This window comes from Prionailurus bengalensis, chromosome B4 (assembly GCF_016509475.1).
Source record: "Prionailurus bengalensis isolate Pbe53 chromosome B4, Fcat_Pben_1.1_paternal_pri, whole genome shotgun sequence".
In the NCBI taxonomy this organism is placed as follows: domain Eukaryota; kingdom Metazoa; phylum Chordata; class Mammalia; order Carnivora; family Felidae; genus Prionailurus; species Prionailurus bengalensis.
The window spans coordinates 45001349-45027210 of NC_057358.1; the positions used below are offsets into that span (position 1 = coordinate 45001349).

Below are 25862 nucleotides of genomic sequence, written 5' to 3' on the forward strand. Positions count from 1 at the left end.
TTCTTACGATTACCCTCTAATGGTAGGAGAAAGGAAGCAGATAATAACAAACCAGATGATGAGTGTTATGAAGGAAAATAGCAGAATCAGAAACACCAATGATGCTATTTTACATTTGAAGGTCAGGAAAGGGATTTCTGATAAGATGACATTTGAGAAACGCCTGGAAGCAACTAAAGAGCAAACCATACTTGTATTGGGAAGGATATTCTAGACAGAAGGAACAGGAAGAGCAAAGGCATCAGGAAAGAAGCATGCCTGACATATTTAAGGAAGAGAAATGAAGTTAGTACAGCTGGAACCATATGGGATAACTGGAGAATTATATGAGACAAGGCCAGAGAGTGCCCAAGTCATGGAAGGTTATTGAAAGAATTTTGGCTTTTCTAATTCTAAAAAGAAAAAACATTCTATTTTGTTTCAAGGAGAGAATGGCCAGGACTGACTTAGGCCTTAAAAGAATAATTCTGCTGTCCTGTGGAGAACAGACCATAAAGGGATAGTGGTAGTAGAGAATCCAGTTAGGCGTGTATTACAAGGATCTACGAGAGGTGAGAGCTGCCTCGGTTTATTCTGAAGATAGAGTTGACAGGATTTGCTAACGGATTGGACATGGAATGCAAGAGAGAGACGAGTCAAGGAAATCTTCAAGATTTTAGACTGAACACATAGAAGACAGGGCTTGCCATTTACTAGTAGAAAAGACGATTGGGGGAGGACATTTGTGAGAGAATTGCAGGGCCTTTGTTCTGGGCATATTACAAAGATGTGCATCGGATCCAAACTACAAAATTGGTGGTTTAATATAGGAATCTGGAGTTCAAGGGGGACTAGACTCAGATCAGAGAAAGTGTTTGAATCCATAAGACTGAAAATGAGATCGTTTAGGAAGTGACTGTAGATTTAAAAGGAAAAATGAAGTGTTTCGAGAAGGAGGAGGTACAAAACTATGTCAAATGCTTTTGACAGGCCACGATGAGGACTCAATATAGCTGTCAGTGGTGATCTTGGAAATAATTGTTTTGGCAGAGTGGTGGGGATAAAAGCTTCGGAGAATGTGACAAGTAGAAGTCATCAGAATGAGTTTAGACAACTCCTTTGAGAAGTTTTTCTGTAAGTGAATTCAAAGACAGTGGGGATAAAATGTAGAGAGGGATTGAGGACCAGCCACTATACGGTTTCTGATCACTGTCGGGAATTTTTTTCCTTCTTTTCACCCTTAGTTTCATGTGAGCTAAATCTCTTGCATTATATGCTTCAGGACAGGACATCATCTCCTACTTAACACTTCAGAGACTGCTATGAAGGCTACCCCTCTTCATCACAGAGTCCAGGAGCACAGAGCAGGGCTGGGACGTATTACAGAGTAAAATGTCATCCTTCAAGGCTGGTAACAAGGCCTTGGGCTTTACCTACTAATCTTCCTTCCCAATATGTAGATACTCACATGGCCAAATAGTTGATAGTGCAGTAGGAAAAGAAGACAGAAACAGGCCACATGAAGCTTCTCTTGCCTATTGTAGTTTCAACTACCAAGCACATAATGAGTTTCTACTCATGACTTCCTAGAGAAGAGCTCACCTCCATTCAACTCCACAAGAGGGGCCCCAGACCTCCTCTCCCACAGCAGGGACCTCACCTTATAGACGCGGGCTCACTGACACTTGGGTCTTACTTTCTGTAATCTCCATCTTCCTTGAGCCTCTCCCCAGCCCCACTTTGAGTTTTACCTCGGAGTCCAGGAGACTGTTGTTGAGCTCTTTGCCCTCTGATAAAAAGCCACAGGATGACCGCAAGAAGGATGAGGAAAGTGCCCACCAGAATGGTTGGGATGATGATGATCTCATACTGCTGCTCCCGGACAACTGGATAGAAAATCAAGCAGGAAAAGAAGAGATTGAAAAAGAACCCCAATCTGATATTCACTCAGCTTCCCCTATCCACCCGTTCTCAGCTCCTCATACATGAAACGATCATCTCTTCCTTCTCCCCCTCTACTTGCGTACAGTGGAACCACTACAGGGAGCAGCTCTCTAATCAGAGACCCCAATGTCCCTGCTTCTCAGCCTATCAAGTGTGCTCTGTGCCTCATCTTCCATTTTTCCTGCTGGGGTTAAGGATGCAACATCTGGATCTCTGGCACTTGCCCCCCTCTTCAAAGACAATGACCTGGGCACCTGGGTGGCTCAATCAGTTAAGTATCCAAATCTTGATTCTGGCTCAGGTCATGATCTCATGATTCATGGGACTGAGCCCTGCATCAGGCTGTGTGCTGACAGTGCAGAGCCTGCTTGGGATTCTCTCTCTCCCTCTCTCTCTGCCCCTCCCCAGCTCGAGCACTCTCTCTCTCTCTCTCTCTCTCTCTCTCTCTCTCTCTCTTTCAAAATAAGTAAATAAGCATTAAATAAAAAAGAAAATGACCTCCTGTGTGCCCATTCCTTTATCAACACCGTCTTCATTTCTACTAGAAGTCATCTCATCCTCCTTCTAGAATCTGTGCAGACCTTAGTCTCTGTCATCCTAGAATCAGAAGATAGGCATCTGTGGTGTTTGTCCTTACCACACAGCTTGTCACTGAGACTGCATTCCAATAGCATTCGTGTCATGACCCTCTCATCTCAGCCACACAGCTGTCCACTTCTATGCTTGGCCCTCAGAGAATGCACAGGGCACCACTGAGAAGAATTCCCAAGGACTGAGTTGTTCTAAAAAACATTAAATGGAGCATAGACAGTTTTAAGACACCTCTATAGATCATTAGGTATTAAGTACATGACTACCTGGAACTTTCTGAGTCATCCATTCATCTTATCCATCTGCCTGATACACAAGTGTGAAGAACTTTATTTTTTCCTGACATTTTTCCTTTTTTCTATTATAGAGGAAGTATAGCCCTGATCTGGCTTCATCCTTTCATGCCATTATTTCTCAAATTATTTCAAAGGCTTCCCTTCTACCCAAGACTGCTGCTCCAATGCTTGAGTCCATAGTACCTGTCTGAGCAATTGTGGTCCACAGGCAATGTGGGAATGATCTACCTACCCTATGATCCTAAGCAGGTTCGGGGTTCCTGGGTGGCTCAGTTGGTTAAGCATCCAACTCTTGATTTTGGCTCAGGTCATGATCTCACAGTTTGTGGGATGGAGCCCTACGTTAGGCTCTGTGCTGACAGTGCAGAGCCTGCTTGGGATTCTCTTCTCTTCCCTTCCCTTCCCTTCCCTTCTCTTCTCTTCTCTTCTCTTCTCTTCTCTCTCTCTCTCCCCCCCCCACTCTCTCTTTCTCGCTCTCTCTCTCAAAATAAATAAATAAACATTTTTTTAAAAATCCTAAGCAGGTATGGGGCGCCTGGGTGGCGCAGTCGGTTAAGCGTCCGACTTCAGCCAGGTCACGATCTCGCGGTCCGTGAGTTCGAGCCCCGCATCAGGGGCTCGCGTCTGGGCTGATGGCTTGGAGCCTGGAGCCTGTTTCCGATTCTGTGTCTCCCTCTCTCTCTGCCCCTCCCCCGTTCATGCTCTGTCTCTCTCTGTCCCAAAATAAATAAAAAACGTTGAAAAAAAAATTTTTTTTTTAAAAATCCTAAGCAGGTTTAATTTTTTTCTGGGTATTACTTATTTTTTAATTGGACCTTCCCCTGCCCATTATATATAGACAGACACAGGCATTCATTCTAACAAGTAGATAGATTAAAGGGATTATTGCAACCAAGCCATCTTCTTTCTCTTTCTAAAACTATATATATATATATATATATATACACACACACACACATATATATGTATATATAAAATAATAAGGTATTTTACCTTATTTTATATTTTATGTTACCTTATTTTATTTTATATTTTACCTTAATTTATATTTATATATTTTTACCTTTATTTTATATAAAATAATAAGGTAATAAGGTATATTTTATATATATATAAAATAATAAGGTATTTTACCTTATTTTATATTTTATGTTACCTTATTTTATTTTATATTTTACCTTAATTTATATTTATATATTTTTACCTTTATTTTATATAAAATAATAAGGTAATAAGGTATATTTTATATATATATAAAATAATAAGGTATTTTACCTTATTTTATATTTTATGTTACCTTATTTTATTTTATATTTTACCTTAATTTATATTTATATATTTTTACCTTTATTTTATATAAAATAATAAGGTAATAAGGTATATTTTATATATATATAAAATAATAAGGTATTTTACCTTATTTTATATTTTATGTTACCTTATTTTATTTTATATTTTACCTTAATTTATATTTATATATTTTTACCTTTATTTTATATAAAATAATAAGGTAATAAGGTATATTTTATATATATATAAAATAATAAGGTAAAGTGGTATACCATAAATATCTTTCTCCCACCCCATCATTCTCCATTTATCCCAGTCCCAATTCTCCTCCAAGCAAACGGTAGTTCTTAGTTTCTTGCTTATTGGGCCACAGATGCTTTATGTACATCACTTTTAATTCTATATCATCAGCATATATGTGAAATTACACCTCCAAAAACTTGGTTCTTTCTTTCTGAAGAGAACTGGTGGTTACCACTCTTTCATATCCATCTACAAACCTTATTTCGCCCTTGGTTAACAAGAGTCTTCCCTGGTTCTAGTCAATGCTGACTGACCTGGAAAAAAAACAGTGGTGTTTTTGTTTTGTTTTTTTTTTTCACTGTCTAGGTGATCCTAAGTTTATGATCTAGTTTTGCAGTGATTTGATAATGAGGTAAAACTTTACGAATCAGAGCTGTAGCTTATATAATATTATACTATATGGTACATATGTGCTATTCACCATATTAGGTGGTCTTTTACTACATTGTCTGTTGTGCTTTATTGTTGGTCCTAATAACCACAATGTGACTTACGGAGGCAGAGTCACTTAGTGCCAGAAACACATACAAAGAGACCTTCCAGTTCCAGCCACACCCCCTTTTCACTCTTCTTTATGGGGAGATGAGAGTTAAACAATTTTCTTACCACCCAGAAGAAAGACAGGTGTGTGGTTTGTTGACAAAAGCCCGTGCAAACAGAGGAGTAGCCAGGAAGAAAATAGCACAGAGGAGAGGCACCTGCTTATCTGTGGGCTTGTGCCTAAAAAGGGATCTATGCAGCCAATGAATTATAAGATAACAACATCCATCTCATTTGGTTATAAGCCAAAAAGGCAAGGTGAAAGGTGGTTGAGAACGTTTCCACAACGCCACAAGACCCCATGGAAGGAAAAGCCCTGGGATGGGGCCAGAATCAGAGAGCCTCGAGAAGGTGGAGAAGGAGATCTTAAATAATAAAACACTGGCTCAGTCAGGTGAATTCAAAAGCCGTTTGAAAATTTCTCACTGCCATTCTCATTCTTGTTTTCCTTTCCTCTTACTTCCCTTTCAGGGCATTATCAGATGTAATTGTGTTCATCCAGGGAGCAGCCAGTTAAACGAGTTTGGCTCTCTGGGGAATGTTCTGTGAACATAATCCCTCTTAACCACAGTACCAGTAAGAAAAAGTCAGTCAGCAGCCAGCCCCGACTTGCGAGCTCTGCCCAGAAGCCAAACCACGCACCCACTAATACATACTGAAGGAAGAAATGTAAAGGCCTGTGTGCACATGTATCCTCACTTAGAACTGCTCATGGTGGGCCAGACTCAACTACAGACACGTGGTCAAACATACCCACACCCAATGACTCAAATCCACGCCTAGACCCTGGCACCTACGTATCACACTTATTACAGGGCACAGTGTGGTCATTTGGATACAATATGACCTATTACATTTCCTGAACAAGGTTTATTTGTGTGTAATTTTATTTGCGCATGGATACTTTAAAAAAAAATGTTCTTAACATTTATTTATTTTTGAGACAGAGAGTGACAGAGCATGAACGGGGGAGGGTCGGAGAGAGGGAGACACAGAATCCGAAACAGGATCCAGGCTCTGAGCTGTCCGCACAGAGCCCGACTCGGGGCTCGAACTCACGGACCGTGAGATCATGACCTGATCTCGACCGAAGTCGGCCGCTTGACCGACTGAGCCACCCAGGCGCCCCTGTGCATGGATACTTTAAAGAAGCTAGGTTTATTAACAACTAGAAGCCCAATGTGATCGGATGCTGGAGCAAGGAAACAAATGTATAGGGCTATGGTGAGGCCCACTCAGTAGATAGTTTTTGTATGATAAGCTCTTTCCAATTATTACAGTTTGGCTAGAGACATATGGAACATACCACATGAGTCTAGAATTTTTAAGGTATACACACCCAACCATACCTACCCACATATGCATGGAAGCCTACACTTACCTTACCACTTAGAGCCCACCAAAGCATTTATATCAGAAGATGCTCATATTTGCCCGTAGCGACAATATTCCTCTCTACATCACTCTCTTCTCTGCAGTTTATATTCAATTACCACACGACTCTGCCTGCCCAGTGTGTCAACGTGAGAAAACACATGCCTTGGTGCCCAAACCTTCTAGGATGACTTTTCCTATTGGTTAGCTTCTAACCTATGTATTAGAAGAATGTTCTTGACCAACATTTCTGTACAATATGACGAATACTCTCTTCCCTTCTATTATATCTAGACCATTTTCTGACTGTGTTAAGAAAAAATATATAGGGGCGCCTGGCTGGCTCAGTCGGTAGAGTGTGCGACTTCTAATCTTGGGGTTGTGAGTTCAAGCTCCATGCTGGGTGTAGAGATTACTTAAAAATTAAATCTTCAAGGGGCGCCTGGGTGGCTTAATCAGTTAAGTGTCCAACTCTTGGTTTCGGCTCAGGCCATGATCTCACAGTTCATGAGTTCAAGCCCCGCATTGGGCTCCACGCTGGCAGCATGGAGCCTGCCTCAGATTTCCTCTCTGCCTCTCCCTCTGTCCCTCCCCTGCTCACTCTCTCTCTCTCAAAATAAATTTTAAAAAATCTTCAAAAAGAAAAAAATAATACTGGCTACTGCTTCTTCTCCTTACCTAGACTGTAAAATCCTCACGCATATAAAACATTACCCCACAGTTCTCTCCTTGGTACCATGTATCACTAGGTTTTACTATATTCAAGCCACTGGAATCAAGGATCTAGAAAAGTTGTCAAATTGTTTATTCTGATCATTCTATTCGGTGGCTGGAACATACGTACATAGGCTGCCTATAGCTTTCACATACCTATATCTACAATGCCAAATCCCCTCAGACAGGCCTCTCATTAAAACAATATTATTGCCTCACTTGTGGTTATCATTCTTTACTTTCTCTCTTCTCAGTCGCTTCTTTCTGTCGGCATATTGAAAAGTGTAGCTCCCTTCTTGAACTGAGAACCGAGAGGAGGAAACAGCACAATGAAGAAAGAGATACAAAGGAGTATGAAATGGGGAGTACAGTGCAGCTCAAATCTTCGCACGATTAGAGTCTGGAGTCGAATGACTATAACTGAAATTAAGCTAACTATTTAACGTAAACTCTCCAAACCCTCATGCATAGGCACGATGCAAGCATAACACCACGTCCCCTCTCTGTCTGTTTCATTACACACAAAGACAGTTCTATTTCCAAGAATAGTGCAACCCCCGCAAGCCACACTTCTGTCCAGTGAGCACAACAGTCTCCCAGATATGATCAGCAATTTACTCATGGGTGTCCAGAAGAAACTCATCTTACCAAAATACATCTACAAATAGAACTTTATTTGTTTATGATTATTATTTTATTTATTTATTTTTTGAATATGAAACTTATTGGCAGCTTGGTTTCCATACAACACCCAGTGCTCATCCCAACAGGTGCCCTCCTCAATGCCCATCACCCACTTTTCCCTCCCTCCCACCCCCCATCAACCTTCAGTTTATTCTCAGTTTTTAAGAGTCTTTTATGGTTTGGCTCCCTCCCTCTCTAACTTTTTTTTCCTTGCCCTCCCCCATGGTCTTCTGTTAAGTTTCTCAGGATGCACAGATGAGTGAAAACATATGGTATCTGTCTTTCTCTGTCTGACTTATTTCACTGAGCATAACACTCTCCAGTTCCATCCACGTTGCTACAAAAGGCCAGATTTCATTCTTTCTCATTGCCAAGTAGTATTCCATTGTGTGTATAAACCACACTTGCACCCCAATGCCTACAGCAGCACTTTCACCAATAGCCAAACATGGAAAGAACCTAAATGTCTATCGGTTGATGAGTGGGTACAAACAGAACTTTCAAAATTAGATTCATTCTCCCGCACTCCAACTGCCTAAGTGTTGTGAGAAATCACTTGACTGATCTCCGTATAACATCTGGTCCCTTTCCTGTAAGATATGGTTAAACGTTACACCAGCCTCCACCCTCAACCTTACCACCTGTGTATCAACACAAATGGATCTGCCAGCCATGTTGTTTTTATAAAGACAAGTGACCCACCCACCCAGATGAATGCCACACTGGGTAAGGGAGTTATTAATAGCTATGGACCTTGGGGCAGAGGACCCAAAGGCTTTGGGTAAGGAGAGTAAAATATACAGAGGTAGCAGCCCCCAGACTGAGGCAGTTTGCCTTCCAGCTCACCCCCCTCTTCCCCTCCCCCTTCTTCCTCATCCATGAGATGTCCTAGCAAAACAAACAAAACGAAACACCATTTAATGGAATGAACGTGTTAAATTGGAAATGAGATCGAAAAGAATTGCTCAGATCTATCTACAGGATTCCAAAATTAGTCTTTAACATTCTGAACAGCAAGCCGTCCTTCCTATTTTCAGCTCCAATAAACATATGTCGAGCAACTATAATGTGCCAGGTGTGATGCTAGGCACTTTCACACAACGGGGAAACTGAGGTCCGAAAAGGTTAAATTTGGGGGGCACCTGGATGGTCCAGCTGATTAAGTGTCTGACTTTGGCTCAGGCCATAATCTCGCAGTTCACAAATTTGGGCCCCACGTTGGGCTCTGTGCTGACTGACAGCTCAGAGCCTGGAGCCTGCTTCCGATTCTCAGAGCCTGGAGTCACCCTCTCTCTCGGCCTCTTCCCCGCGCACACTCTGTCTCCGTCTCTCTCAAAAATGAATAAACATTAAAACATTCAAAAAGATTCAATTCTGAATAAGCCCAGGTTAAAAAAAAAAAAAAAAAAGCAAGCAAATGCCACAGCAAGGTGTCATGCCCCAGTCTTTTAATTACAAACCCAATATTCCTTAAACCACTTTACTGCACATCTGTACTTGTCACTCACATGGAAGAAGAAATTATGTCCGAATCCAAAAGAATCATAGAAACCGTAATGCAGAAACCAAACTTCACCAACAAATGCAACAGAATTTGGAAAGCACAGGGGAGGAGAATCTGCCTGTTAAGTGTGTGCTCCAAGGTCTTAGAGGGCCACAGACAATGACTGCATGTCTGTCTTCAAACTTACCCAGAAGATAAAGGTAGAATCAGAAACTTTCCCCCAGTACTCCCCAGATTATGGAATCTTGGATCATTTTCTTTGTCTGTTCATTCTTCTGGATTTGATCTCCATCCTAAATCCCTTTTTGAGGGAAAGGTCTAGTTTCCAGGACTGGCGATCTCTCCCTGTGAGCATGAAGGTCCAGAAGGAGCTAGAACTCCCAGGAGACAGAGAACTGGCCTGAGAATTGGGAGCACCATGCAACACCCAAGGCCCCACCTTTCTCCTGAAGCACACTTGCCAGAGGACAAGGAGTACAGGCAAAGGCACACTGGAGAGGTGAGCCTCTTTCGATCCAGAGGATTTGACTAGTGTAGACAACTTGCCTTCTGCCGGGTGATATCTCCTAGGGTGGATGAGGCACAGAGAAGGGGAGGTCACCCAGAGGGAATCCCTTGTCCTCCTGTTCTCCTCAGATACTGAAGGGTTGTGATTGTTCTGATCCTCCCCCTCCCCCACCTTCCTAGAGACCCAGGGCTTGAAATGCACTTTGAAAGCATTAGAAGAGGGGTGCCTGGGTGGCGCAGTCGGTTAAGCGTCCGACTTCAGCCAGGTCACGATCTCGCGGTCCGGGAGTTCGAGCCCCGCGTTGGGCTCTGGGCTGATGGCTCAGAGCCTGGAGCCTGTTTCCCATTCTGTGTCTCCCTCTCTCTCTGCCCCTCCCCCATTCATGCTCTGTCTCTCTCTGTCTCAAAAATAAATAAAACGTTAAAAAAAAAATTTTTTTTGAAAGCATTAGAAGAGAGGCTCCCATGGTGCTTGGGAATCCTGACCTTATTTAAACAAAGGTCTTGTAATAAGGAGACTGGGTGTTATCAGCTTTTCTTCTTATTTTTTTTTTAATGTTTTATTTATTTTTGAGAGAGCGCAAGCGGGGGAGGGACTGAAAGAGGGGGACAGAGTATCCGAAGTGGGCTCTGAGCTGGCAGCAGCAAGCCCGATGTGGGCCGATGTGAGATCATGACCTGAGCCGAAGTCAGATGCTCACCTGACTGAGCCACCCAGGCGTCCCAGTCTTCCTTATTTTAACGTGTCTGCAGAAATTCCTAAAACATGTGTACGACCCAGTAGAGATGAAGAAGCCTAATTTGCATCCCGGAAGCTCCCAAAAAATTTGCTTTGGAGAGGAGTACTGTGATTGCAAGACAGACAGGCCCCTTAACATCTAAGTAAGAATCGCAGTAACACTACCCACCCCATGAGGTTTTTAATATGATTGCAGAGATTAATTTTAGGTCCTTTGAGGTGTCGCCCAAATTCAATACATTTTATTTTTATTATAATTATCATTCTGTTTTTCACGTTCTCGATTCCATAATTCTCCATCTACCACAGGCAAACCTCAAAAACCCAGAAATGATATATCCCAAATTAGACATTATCTCGCTGATTGTTTTCTCTTCCCGAGATTACCAATCAACAATTTCCCCAGCCCAGAATAAGGGTTCTCTTTTTTTTTTATTTTTATTTTTTTTAGTGTTTATTCATTTTTGAGGGGGGGGGAGGGGCAGAGAGAGGAAGGCACAGAATCCGAAGCAGGCTCCAGGCTCTGAGCTGTCAGCACAGAGCCCGATGTGGGGCTCGAACCCACTGACCCAAAGAAGATGACCTGAGTCGAAGTCAGTCGTTTAACTGACTGAGGCACCCAAGCGCCACGAAAAAGGGTTCTCAATAAGGGAAAAGCCAAGGACACACAACTACCACCCCCCTCTAAACGCAGAATCGCCTCTTTTCTATCTGCATCTCCTTTCTCCTACCCGTTGGACACGCCAGAGGAGACGCCTCCCTGGGGCTTCTTTCAAACACTTCGCTGCTGCTGTGGTCAGTCACATTGCATTTCCAAAGATCAGTCCCTCTCTCTGCTATTCATTCTGCTAGACTTTTCATTCAGGGGCACTGGGGGGACTTCTGGAACTTGAGAAGTCTTAGCAGTTTCCCCTGTAAGTGAGGAGCTCCACCCTGTTCTACCACTCTTCCCACCCATTCTAGCACATTGCCCTCTGGCAGACGGGAGAGCCACACTGAAAAGGGACAGAAGGTAGGCATTCTGCGAAAGATGGCGGGAACACACATACGTGCACACGCGCGCACACACACGTACACACGCTGTCTCATACTCTGATAAATGAGTCCCGGACCCGGGCAGGCAGAGAGACAATGGACAGGGGATGTCACAAGCAAGAAATGTGTGAAGTGCTGTGTCACACAGGGCGGGTCCCTGTAAAGATCCTGCACAGAGAAGGTAATCCCAGGTACACAACCACAAACGCCTGGCGAGATGTAAACGATGCCCCCGGGAACCTCATTCTGCGCAGCAAGGAGCAAACAGCAGAGTCCCTCCTTAAGAGTGGCTCCGTGTGCCTCAGAGCTGAGCAGTCTGGAAGCTGGGAAAGATGGAATCAGCACTGAGCTGGTGTTATGATAACAGAGGTGCCAGTTCCGGTTTGATAGGTGATCCATCAAGCGTCCAGAGGCACGACACCTGACTTTGCCATGCCTTCCCTTCCTAGTTCAGGGAGCGGGACACCTGTTTCTCTCCTGAGGGCAGTGAAGAACCACAGACAGCAGCAAGGAATGAGTCACACCAGAAAAGGGGGCAGGGCAATGAGCAAGTCCCCTCAACCAGTGAGACGACCTTGCCTCTCAAATTCTGAAGGTCCTGCAGACCTGCCTCTTTCTACCCATATCCCAGCAGCCCCAGAAGCTCACAAGCTTCCTTCCTATCCCTGCCCTGCCTGTACTTTCCTCCGGGGAAGTGGCAAGAGAAGGCGATTTGGAGTCAGACTTCTATTTGGATCTCAGGTCCAACATTCTTCCAGACTGTGTATAAGTCATTCTAACCTTCTGAGCCTCCGTTTGGCCATCTGTCAGCGGAGACAATGATGTCTCTCTCCCGAGACTGTGGAAAGCTCTCCAGGATAATTTACGTATAATACCTAGCATAGTGCTGGGCCCATTACTGACAATCAATATAAAGTAGTGCTTCCCTTCCTCCCCCTTCCCTTCTTCACCTGTCTCCCAGGTTGGGAGGTAGTCACATAGCTGTACCAATCAGGTAAACGTATATAACTCCAGACAACAAAACAAAACCCCTTTGGTCAAGATATTTATCATATTGGTAGATCTAACTCCACGTAGTCCTGTGTGTAAAGAGGAAGTTAATCATAAAGGAACGTGGGTGTTAAAACGTCATACGGCAACTACATACGATTGGACAGTCTAAGTATTACACCTGCTAAGAGGTCTCTGAATTTGACAGTCATGTTGAGGACGGGAGATTTAAACAAGACGGATCAAGAGCACAATGCTGTAAACTAAGGCATAAAACAGAATGCTACATGGTGGTATATTATTAATTAGTTAATTAATTCACCTTCTGTCCCTAACTGTCTCAACGCCTTCTAGCTGCTTCCATTGACACCACCTATCTGCTGGCTACATTTTTACCCAGTCTTGGGTAAAATTCCTGAACTAATCCGGATGGAGGCGGTAAGGAGATCAATAGTCTGGGCTCCTTCTCCCTATCCTTCTTGCCGCCCTCCTTAGTTTGAGAAGACAGGTCGCTCATTTCTCATAAGGTTGTCCAGGTACTCATGCTGAGTACCCAAGTACTCTCGAGTCTGGAGTCCTATCCTGAATGTCTCACAAGTGGATAGGCCCTCACTGTCCTCTCTGCCTAAATCAATCCTCTTTCATGAGATAAGAACTGCACAGTATAGTCTGGTTACTGACGTCCTACTACAAATGGAAAGCCACCCCCCTCCTGATAGATACCCTGATGGCCTTGCACCTGAATAATGGCCATCACCCCGTCCATACTCTGCTTCACGCCCACCCACATGCCCCTGGACCTCTTGCCCCTACTGTTCTGCTCGCCACACTATAAACCCAAGTTGCTTACGCTCACCTACATGTGAATGTATCACCGAACTGTCGACCTTTACCTAGAATTTACCTCCAAAACCTAGTTAGTTTATCTCAAATCACTCTCTCAGAGAAGTGGCCCAATGGATAGAGGCAGAACGGAGATCACTCATGGTCCTAGAAAGAGTAAACAGTAGCGGAGCTAGAGAGGGGGGTAGTTCAGAGAATAAACAGAAAATGAGGATGGGGAGAAAGTTTAGGTAGCTTTTCTAAGATGTGTAAGTAAGTTGAGAAGTTCAATAAGGGCTTGTTACAGTTGTTTTTGTTTTTGTTTTTGTTTTGCAAACTTAGGGCTCCAGCAAGATGAGGAAAAGAACTAGTGATATCCCAACATGCATTAATCTCTCATTCCAAAAACAAAACAAGATTTGAGGCAAGAAGCATATTCTAGGCCTGAATATGTTACAAAGCCTAACGCACACACTAACCTACACAGCGACACTCAAAAATAGAGAGTAAGCTTAATGGAGCACATAAATATCCCAGAAATAAATGACATATTTAGGGATTTAGTATAAAGAAGTCAGCATGAAATAGAACAAGCAGATTCTCAAACCTGGCTACACATTAGCCTCTTGTAGGGAGCTTTCTAAAAAATGCCCATGTGGGGTTCACTCCCTACTTTAGAAGAAATTATGATGTTTATGTATCCCATAAGCATGATTTCACTTATCAGCACTGAAAAAAGGGACTGCTTCCCAGGAGACACTGAATTACAGCCAGGTTGCGAACTATCGAGATTGATTGTCATTATGTGGATTATGCATCATATGCATATTATGGTTACTCGCTTGGCAATAATAATTTAGATCCTTGCTTCATTCCTGTGCAAAAATAAATTTTAGTTGGACAAATGATTATATGTTTTAAGAAACAAAAACCTAACATTGTACGTTATATGGGATTGGTGAGGACTAGGTAAGATTAAAAGAAAAGATTCCTGGGGCGCCTGGGTGGCGCAGTCGGTTAAGCGTCCGACTTCAGCCAGGTCACGATCTCGCAGCCCGTGAGTTCGAGCCCCGAGTCGGGCTCTGGGCTGATGGCTTGGAGCCTGGAGCCTGTTTCCAATTCTGTGTCTCCCTCTCTCTCTGCCCCTCCCCCGTTCATGCTCTGTCTCTCTCTGTCCCCAAAATAAATAAACGTTGAAAAAAAAAATTAAAAAAAAAAAAAGAAAAGAAAAGATTCCTGTACAAATCAAAACCACAATAACATACCAACTCACGCCAGTCAGAATGGCTAAAATTAACAGCTCAGACAACAACAGATGTTGGCGAGGATGTGAAGAAACAGGAACCCTTTTGCACTGCTGGTGGGAATGCAAACTGGTTCAGCCACTCTGGAAGACAGTATGGAGTTTCCTCAAAAAATTAAAAATAGAACTACCCTACGACCCAGCAATTGCACTACTAGGTATCTGCCCAAGGGATACAGGTATGCTGTTTCGAAGGGACACATGCACCCCCATGTTTATAGCAACACTATCAACAATAGCCAAAATATGGAAAGAGCCCAAGTGTCCACTGACAGATGAATGGATAAAGAAGATGTGGTATATATATGCAATGGAGTATTACTCGGCAATCAAAAAGAATGAAATCTTGCCATTTGCAACTACGTGGATGGAACTAGAGGGTATTATGCTAAGCGGAATTACAGAAAGACAAATATCATATGACTTCATTTAAATGTGGAATTTAAGATACGAAACAGGTGAACATAGGGAAAGGGAAGCAAACATAATGTAAAAAGAGGGAGGGGGCAAAACATACGAGACTCTTAAATATCTTAAATATAGAGAGCAAACTGAGGGTTGTTGGAGGGGTTGTGGATGGGAGGATGGCTAAATGAGCAAGGGGCCCATCCCATTGCTGGGATGAGCACTGGGTGTTACACGTAGGGGATGAATCACTGGAATCTACTCCTGAAATGATTACTGCATTAAATGCTAAGTAACTTAAATGTAAATTTAAAAATAAAAATAAATAATAAATAACAAAAGAGATACAAATGCATAAGGTAAATAAACAAATATCAAGTAAATAAATAAATAGAAGAATCCTTCCAACAGAAAAAGTAAAACCACAAAGAAAGGATCAATGCATAAAAACAGAAATTCTATATAACTTAGTAACTATAGTAAGAAAATTAATAAGATGACAATAAATAAATGGTCATGAAAAGTGAAAAACATGGGGCACCTGGGTAGCTCAGTCAGTTAAGCGTCTGACTCTTGATTTTGGCTCAGCTTATGATCCCGATCATGGGATCGAGCTCTGTGTCAACCTCCACACTGAGTGTGAAGCCTGCTTAGGATTCTCTCTCTCTCTTCCTCTGCCCCCCTTCCCTGTTCACACAGGCTCTCTCTCTCTTTATCTCTCTCTCAAAAAAAAATTAAAATTAAAATTACAAAATAAAAATTAAAAATTAAAAAAAAACAGTGAAATCAAAAGAGAACCAATACATCAAATAAAAGTGTTTAACAAATATGGGAGAAGGGCGATGTTAAGATTAAAGATGTTCAATTTAACTAGTAATTATATATTATACATTCAAGTAAAACCAAGATGTGAAATTTTTGTATTTCCATTTAAGAAAAAAAAAAAGAAAGAGAATTCTGATGTTCTGAAGAACCCTATTTTAAAAAGCCCACTCTTACACATTAACAGGGAATCTAAATTTCTACATTATGGAAACGAATTTGGCAATGTAAGAAGAGAGTCTGAATGACGTTCATAACTTTGACCCAGTAATTTCTCTCCTAAGACCCAATTATAAAAGGATTTTTTAAGAGATATGATTTTTAAGTAATCTCTACACCCAACATGGGGCTCAAACTCACAACCCTGAGACCAAGAGTTGCAGGCTCCACTGACTGAGCCAACCAGCCACCCCATAAAAGGATTTTTTTAATGGAAGATGTTTCTGAACATGCAAAAAAAATTATCATTTTATTTAATAATTATAATAATTGATTGTTATTATTTATTAATAATTATTATTAATAAATAATGATTGTTATTTTTAAATTACTATTATAATTATACAATTATGCAAATTATATTAAAATTAAAAGTAGAAATAAAATTAAATTTTTATGAAGAGGTGTGTGATGGGCAATTTTATGTGTCAACTTGGCTAGGCCATGGTACCCAGATAATTGATCAAACGTTATTCTAGATATTTCTGTGAAGGTATTTTTAAAATGAGATTAACAATTAAGTCAGGGAACTTTGAAGAAAGCACATTACCCTCCATAATGTGCGTATGGCCCCTCTAATCAGTTGAAGGTCTTAATAGAAAAGGACTGACCTCCCCAGAAGAGGAAATTATGCCAGCACACTGCCTTTGGACTTAAACTGCATCACTTCACTGGGTCACCAGCCTGCTGGTCTACCTTGAAGACTTTGGACTTCCCAACTATCCACAGATTCTTAATTTTTGTTAATGTTTATTTATTTATTTTGAAAGAGAGAGAACAAACAGTGGAGGGGCAGAGAGAGAGAGAGAGAGAGAGAATCCCAAGCAGACCCTGCACTGCCGGTGCAGAGGCCAACACAGGGCTCAATCTCACAAACCGTGAGATTATGACCTGAGCCAAAATCAAGAGTCGGATGCTTAGCCAACTGAGCCATCCAGGCTCAGATCTATTCTTCAAACTAGATCTCAATAGATGATACATAGATACATATAGGCATACATACATACATATACATACATACATAGACACACAAACATCCTGTAGGCTCTATTTCTCTGGAAAGCTCTAATGCAAAGAGGGCTGCCAAATTTTTATACAGCTACACAATAGAATAAATATATCAATTTTACATTCATGAAAGTTTTTAATAAAGGGGTTTTTCTTATGTTCATAGGTAAAGTGATATAAGCAGATTTAAAATTCATCAGGATTGGGGCGCCTGGGTGGCTCAGTCGGTTGAGAGTCCGGCTTTGGCTCAGGTCATGATCTCGCGGTCTGTGAGTTCGAGCCCCGCGTCAGGCTCTGTGCTGATGGCTCAGAGCCTGGAACCTGTTTCAGATTCTGTGTCTCCCTGTCTCTCTGACCCTCCCCCGCTCATGCTGTGTCTCTCTCTGTCTCAAAAATAAATCAACGTTAAAAAAAAATAAAAATAGGGGCGCCTGGGTGGCGCAGTCGGTTGAGCGTCCGACTTCGGCCAGGTCACGATCTCGCGGTCCGTGAGTTCGAGCCCCGCGTCAGGCTCTGGGCTGATGGCTCGGAGCCTGGAGCCTGTTTCCGATTCTGTGTCTCCCTCTCTCTCTGCCCCTCCCCCGTTCATGCTCTGTCTCTCTCTGTCCCAAAAATAAATAAACGTTGAAAAAAAAATTAAAAAAAAATAAATAAAATAAAATAAATAAAAAAAATAAAAAAATAAAAATAAATAAAAAATAAAAATAAAAAATAAAATTCATCAGGATCTAGTTTAATACAGTTCTAAATTGGCAGCCATATCTTAACATTATCTCTGCTTCTCTCTCCCTTTCTGTCTTTATCATTTGGAGCAGGTTTTATCACATCTCTGGGTTTTAATTCCTGATCCATAAAGTAATGGATCATAATCCTTGAACTGCCTAATCAGACATTCTGGCAAGACAAATAAGATAAAACATAGGACAAGACTTTAAAGTCTTAGAATAAAAGAAATTGACGGAATTCAGAAATCCAAGGTCGTATTATCATGTTCTCTCTCTCCCCTGCCCCCACAAGTCCACTGCCCTCTTTTCTGATGTACCTTGCTTCCCACCATTAAAGCATTTCCATAGTAAATGATTTGGAGATCTGTTAAGCTGGTGTTAAGGCTTTGGTATTTCAGAGAATTTCAAGCCAGTTCTACTTACTTATTGCTCTATCATTTGCTAATCATACTCTTTCTCCTCTCATATATCAACACCAGTGATTTTGAGGAAGACAGAGATTAATGCAGATATGAGATGCACTTTGGAGAAAACCCTGTGACCAAATGAACTTTAAATAACACTATTTCTACACTAGCATGGACTCCAGTATAATGAGGTCCCAGCACTGATCTTCACGTTGGCTTCAGCTGCCTTCTGCCCTGGAATTGGTTATATTTTCCTCACCTAGATTATTTCTCAATGGAAAGTTCTAGGAGAAATGTAGAATGAAAAGAAAGAATCCTCTCCTAATACAGGCAAAGGAGACGTGAGATCTCAGTTATGACACTGGGCTAGCATCATCTTGTGTGTGACCTTACGCAAGCTAATTAACATGTCTTGGTCTGAGGTTTGTATGTAAAACACCATGAAATATATAGAGTAAAAATACAAGGCATTATAATTATTTATTTAGTATCCAAGAAAGGAAAACGATGATGAAACCAAGGATATATAACATATACTCACATAAAGAAGAGAATTCAGAAGTGTAAAACCAGAGGAAAGGTCAACAACAGAGTTTTCTCTATTTTTTTTTAAGTAAGAAATGTGACACCTTTCTATCATTCCCTCAAAATGGCTATGTAATATAGTCCTTCTTTGCTGTATGCTGACAGAAAGAGTGAGATCTAAAGAAAAGTCATGAATGGGAAGTACATCTTAAAGCAGTTTAAAACAAAGGGATGTGGTCAAAAAGAATGAAATCTTGCCATTTGCAATAACGTGGATGGAGCTAGATGTATTATGCTAAGCGAAATAAATCAGAGAAAGACAAATACCATATGATTTCATTCATATGTAGAGTTTAGGAAACAAAACAGATAAACACATGGGAGGAGGAAAGAGAGAGAGAGAGACACGATAAGAGACTCTTAAAGATAGGGAACAAACTGAGGGTCAATGGAGGGAGGTGGGAGGGGGATGGGCTAGATGGGTGATGGGTATTAGGGAGGGCTCTTGTTATGATGAACACTGGGTGTTGTATTTAAGTGATGAATCACTGAATTTTACTCCTGAAACCAATATTGCAAATATGTTAACTAACTACAATTAAATAAAACTTTGATTAATTAATTAATTAATTAAAAAAACAAAGGAATGTGAATCTTGCTACAAACACCTGCCACTGTCCTAGCTTCTTGATCTGTCCTGGGAATAAAAATGTGGCAGTGACATGAACTTTAAAGATTTGTTTGATCTTTTTTTGTTGTTGTTAAATGGTTATTTACTTATTTTGAGAGAGAGAGAGTGCATGAGCAGGAGAGGGACAGAGAGAGACAGAGAGGGAATCCCAGGCAGGCTCCATGCTTTCTGCACAGAGCCCAATGCGGGGCTTGAACTCACAAACCATGAGCTCATGACCTGAGCCGAAATCAAGAGTCAGATACTTAACTGACTGAGCCACCCAAGTGCCCCTGTCTGATCTCATTTTGAATTGAAAGATGAAGCAAGGTCCCAGTAGAGACAGGACGAGAGAACAAAATCTTAAGTTTATTGTCTGAAACCAGAGGAAAACCCTCAACATTTCTGTCTAATATTTATTTTAACTGAGCAACAAAAAATTTATCCAAGACTTTTCATCATCCCTTGCTCTGGTGCCCTCCTCTATGTGTCTCTCCTAACATAGTTTTGGATCTTTTCCAGGGCCAGGAAAGGTTAAATATAGATATGGTATCTTGGATCCATATTATCTCTTCCTCCTTTTCCACTACACCCAGTGTCTTTCCGTGAGTCAGCCTGGAGCAGAGTTCAGACAATAAACCAATGAAGCAATCTGCTTTGGACCCTGCCCTGCTCTGCCCCTCTTTAACCGTCACCTACATGCAGCACAGCTTCCTTCATACTGGTTTTTGCTTCCCATTACAGCCTAGTAGGCATATAGTTACAATGGCACCAATGACCTCTGGGTCACAGAGACGTAAAGTAACTTGCTCTGGACCACTCAGCTAGTAACAGGGATTTGGAACTCCCAGGTTGTATGGCTTTGGAATCTATTTTCTGACATTATATCATCTTCCTAGCAGATTCTTGAAAACCTTTTTTTTCTTTTCTTCTCTTTCCTTTTCTTTCCTTTTTCTTTTCTTTTTTTTTTTTTTCAAAATTAGAATTACCGTCAATATTGCTTTCTTTTTGACTGAGATATAATTCACATACCAGAGAATTCACCCTTTTAAAACATTTGTTTTCACGTTTAATTTTTGAGAGACAGAGTGTGAGCAGGGGAGGGGCAGAGAGGGGGAGTCACAGAATCCAAAGCAGGCTCCAAGCTCTGAGCTGCCAGCACAGAGCCCGATGTGGGGTTCCCACTCAGGAACCGTGAGATCATGACCTGAGCTGAAGTCCGACACTTAACCGACTGAGCCACCCAGGGGCCCCAAGAACTCACCCTTTTTAAAGTGTATTATCAGTGGTTGGGGCGCCTGGGTGGCGCAGTCGGTTAAGCGTCCGACTTCAGCCAGGTCACGATCTCGAGGTCCGTGAGTTCGAGCCCCGCTTCAGGCTCTGGGCTGATGGCTCAGAGCCTGGAGCCTGTTTCCGATTCTGTGTCTCCCTCTCTCTCTCTGCCCCTCCCCCGTTCATGCTCTGTCTCTCTCTGTCCCAAAAATAAATAAACGTTGAAAAAAAAAATGTTTAAAGTGTATTATCAGTGGTTTTTACAGTCACAAAATCGTACAACCATCACTGCTATCTAATTTTAGAATATTTTCATCATCCCCTCCAAGAAATCTGTACCAATAGTAGTCACTCCCCAATGCCCACTCTCCCCAGCGCCTGGCAATCACCTATTTTCTGTCTCTGGATTTACCTATTTTGAACATTTCATACGAATTGAATCATACAATCTGTAGCTTTGTGTCTGGTTTCTTTCACTTAGCATGCATTTAAGATCACCCATTGTATTAATCAGGGTTCTCTAGAGAAACTGAACGAATAAGATATAAAGATGTAGATATATAGACAAATATATAGGAGGACATTTATTATGGGAATTAGCTCATGAGATTACGGAGGCCGAGAAGTCCCCCAACCTGCTGTCTGCAAGCTGGAAAATCAGGAAAGCTGGTAGTACAATTCAGTGTGAGGCTGAAGGCCTGAGAGCGGGGGACCATGGGCATAAGTCCTAGAGCCCAAGGGCTGGAGAACCAGGAGTTCCGATGGTGGAGGGCAGGAGAAGATGGGTGTCCCATCTCAAGAGAGAGAAAATTCACCCTTCCTCCATCTTTTTGCTTTCCTCAAGCCCTCAGCAGGTTGGATGATGTCCACCCACACTGGCGAGGGCAGATCTTCTTTACTCAGTCCACTGATTCAAATGTTAATCTTTTCCAGAAACATCCTCACAGAGATACCCAGAAATCATGTTTCCTCATCATCTGGGCATTCCTCAGCCCAGTCAAACTGACACATAAAATTAACCATCCTGGGGCACCTGGCTGGCTCAGTCAGTTAAGCATCCAGCTTCGGCTTAGGTCATGATCTCACAGCTCATGAGTTCAGGCCCCACATCAGCTCTGTGCTGACAGCTCGGAGCCTGGAGCCTGCTTCGGATTCTGTGTCTCCCTCTCTCTCTCTGCCCCTCCTCTGCTTGCTCTGTCTCTCTCTCTCTCTCTCTCTCAAAAATAAATAAAAACATTACAATTTTTTTTTAAAAATTAACCATCCCATCCATGTTGTAGCATAAATCAGTACTTCATTCATTTTTATGGCTGAATAATGAGTTTAGATCTTACATTTAGATCTTTGACCTATTTTGAGTTAATTTCTGCAAATGTTGTGAAGTAGGCAATCAATTTCATTCTTTTGCATGTTAATATCCAGTGCGTCTGCACAATGAATTGTGTTGGCACTGTATAGAAAATCAAATGGCCGGGGCGGCTGGGTGGCTCAGTCGGTTGAGCGTCCGGCTTTGGCTCTGGTCATGATCTCATGGTTCATGAGTTCAGGCCCCGCATTGGGCTCTGTGCTGACAGCTCAGGGCCTGGAACTGCTTTGGATTCTGTGTCTGACTCTCTCTCTTCCCATCCTCCACACACGCTGTGTCTCTCTCTGCCTCTCAAAAATAAAGAAAAATAATTAAAAAAAATTTTTTTAATAAAAAAGAAAATCAAATGGCCATAGGTATGAGTTTGTTTCAGGACCCTCAATTCTGTTCCATTGGTCTATATGTCTATCTTTATGCCAATAGTACACAGTCTTAATTACTTAGTTTTAAAACTTAGTGAGTTTTTAGGGGCACCTGGGTGGCTCAGTCAGTTAAGCATCTGACTAGGGCTCAAGTCGTGATCACACGGTTTGCGAACTCGAGCCCCGCGTGGGGCTCTGTGCTGACAGCTCGGAGCCTGGAGCTTGTTTTGGATTCTGTGTCTCCCTCTCTCTCTGCCCCTCCCCTGTTCATGCTCTGTCTCTCAAAAGTAAATAAACATTAAAAATTAAAAAAAAAAAAACTTAGTGAGTTTTTAAATCATTAGACATGACTCCTCCATCTTTGATCTCTTTTTGACTGTTTTGGATATTTTAAGACACTCATGTTACGATGTGCATTTTAGAATCAGCTTGGCCATTTCTGTAAAAAAAAAAATTGGGGTAGAGATTACATTGACTGTACAGATCAATTGAGAGGGTATACCATCTTAACGATATTAAGTCTTCTTAGATCCTCTTTAATTTTTTCAATGATATTTTGTAGTTTTCAGTGTGCAAGTCTCATTTGTTGTTGATGATGACATACAGTTCCATGGCCTCTAAAGGTTAAACCGGAATTTGTGTATGATTCGGCAATGTCACAGAATGCTCTGTCTCTGAGAAGGTCCATTCTAGAACAGGTTGGACAAGACATGCCTGCTAGAGGCTGGCCAGACATGCTATTTACACATGGTACCATAGCTTACTAAAAGGCCACTTCTGATCCTTCTCATGTTTGGATAAAGACACACACTATAGAGCACATTTTGTAGTTCTTAGCATCAGCACCCAGTTTATTTTCTTTGACGGGCCCGAGTTCATCTGATTCCTCACATTGCCATGAATTTGGTAAAACTCTGGTACCCAGAGTCACATCTCTAAATTCCTATCCATAAATGCTTCTGCACATCAAACCTATGGAGAACACTGTTCCCTGGGCACCCAAAATATTATCGATTGAGCTTAAATGAGAGGTGCAAAGGAGCAGTCCCTAATACCACCATTAAATCCCGTAACTCACATGTAAAACTATAAGGACCTCCATCTAGCACAGAGAGTTCTAGCCCAGCGTTCAACTCCTTTTGGTGAGTGACTTATCTCACATAGTTTTTGAATACCTATAAACCCACAACCTGCAACCTTGCTGATACTTATCAAATCTTTATTGCCCATCTGTTTGTAGATAACGTAAGCTCATACTTTGGTTTTGAAGTCAGCTTGCCTCCATTCCGTGGTCAGTGCTAACTCAGTGAATTAAAAAAAATCAATTTCAATATCAGCCCAAGGAGAGCAGACTTGGAAAGATAAATGTGATGTGCTGAAGAAGTGATGCTTTACAGATAGTTATAAAGTCACATTTGGCTTATTAATATTTCTTTTTTCCCAATCCTATAGAATTGGTATATTTCTCAAAGTTATCTATCTATCGATATATATATAGATCTATATATATATAGATCTATCGATATATATCGATCTATATATATAGATATATATAGATCGATATATATCGATAGATATATATAGTTATATAGATATATATAGAGAGATATATATATATAGATCTATCGATATATATCGATCTATATATATAGATATATATATCTATATATCTATATATATCGATAGATAGATAACTATCTATAGATAGTTATATAGATATAGTTATATCTATAGTTATATAGTTATATAGATAGTTATATAGTTATATAGACATATATCTATATATATATCGATAGATAGATATAGTTATATAGTTATATAGATATATAGTTATATATAGTTATATATAGTTATATAGTTATATAGTTATGTAGATATATATCTATATATATTGATAGATAGATAGATTTTAGAGTTTATTTATTCATTCTGAGAGAGAGAGAACACACAAGTGGGGGAGGGGCAGAGAGAGAAATGGAGAGCAAATCCCATGCAGGCTCCATTCCGTCTGTGCAGAGCCCAACACGAGGCTCGAACTGACAAACCATGAGATCATAACCTAAGCCAAAATCAAGAGTCAGACGCCTACCCGACTGAGCCACCCAGGTGCCCCATCTTCATTTTTTTTTAATTTTTTTTGATGTTTATTTATTTTTTAATTTTTTTTTACATGTATTTATTTTTGAGAAACAGTGAGACAAAGCGTGAACGGGGGAGGGGCAGAGAGAGTAGGAGACACAGAATCTGAAGCAGGCTCCAGGCTCTGAGCAAGCGGTCAGCACAGAGCCTGATGCGGGGCTCGAACCCACAAACTGTGAGATCATGACCTGAGCCGAAGTCGGACACTCAACCGACTGAGCCACCCAGGCGCCCCGATGTTTATTTATTTTTGACAGAGGGAGAGACAGAGCGTGAGCAGGGGAGGGGCAGAGAGAGAGGGAGACACAGAATCTGAAGCGGGCTCCAGGCTCCGAGCTGTCAGCACAGAGCCAGACGTGGGGCTCAAACCCACAAACTGCGAGATCATGACCTGAGCTGAAGTTGGATGCTTAACCAAGTGAGTTAAGTGCCAGGTGCCCCATCTTCATTTTTATAATAGAAAACCAGTTCAGAATAATCCATGGCTCCCTTAGCAACTCCATTATGTGGAAACTAAGGTCTGAGTGAAAAGGGGACTCGCCTAGGGTCAGAAGATAAATCAGAGACCTAATCGGATATGAAACCCCTTCATCATGAATCCATTATTAACTCATCCTAAGAGTGGAATGTGGGTGAGGACAAGGACAAGGAGTGAAATCAAGGTCACTTGGTGGTAGCAGAGATGCCTGGGCTTCAAGAAGGGATGAAGATACAACAATTTCGACTCTCAATATCAAAAAGCCATTTTTTTAATGTTTTTATTTATTTTTGAGACCGAGAGAGACACAGCATGAGCAGGGGAAGGGCAGAGAGAGGAGGAGACAGAATCTGAAGCAGGCTCCAGGCTCCAAGTTGTCAGCACAGAGCCCGACGCGGGGCTCGAACTCACGGAGTGTGAGATCATGACCTGAGCTGCAGTTGGACGCTTAACCCACTGAGCCACCCAGGCGCCCCCCAAAAGCCATTTTATCCCCATGCTGCAAATTAAGTAACCACTGCTGTTTCCTCTGGGCCATACTCGCTGCTACAGAAACAATGAAAACAGCAACCTGCCTTCCATTGCTTATTCTGCCTGACAAGCACACTCTGAAATGCAACACGTGCTCCACCAATGCCACAGAATCCTAAACAACCGGAAGAGCCGTTTGAACTCAACAACAACAAAAAAAACCCTCACCTCCATAACTTATGGATGAGCAAACTCAGGCACAGACTGAGGTATCTTCCAACAGCCAGTTAACACTCAGGCTAAGACTACTCTTACGTGTCTTGAATCTCCACCTAGTGCTCCTTCCCTACAATTTTCCACCCTTCATAAGGCTGGCTG

At 41.7% G+C, this 25862-nt stretch overlaps 1 protein-coding gene across 1 annotated transcript in view; it reads right to left on the reverse strand.

Annotated features, from left to right (window-relative positions):
- STYK1 (serine/threonine/tyrosine kinase 1) overlaps positions 1-25862 on the reverse strand; it is a 47066-nt gene that overhangs the window by 13817 nt on the left and 7387 nt on the right. The window contains exons 2-3 of the mRNA XM_043565033.1: positions 2561-2705; positions 1731-1865 (exon numbers count right to left, since the gene is read on the reverse strand). Coding sequence (XP_043420968.1) covers positions 1731-1865; positions 2561-2606 — 181 coding nt within the window. The 5' untranslated portion in view covers positions 2607-2705. The remainder of the gene's footprint in view (positions 1-1730; positions 1866-2560; positions 2706-25862) is intronic.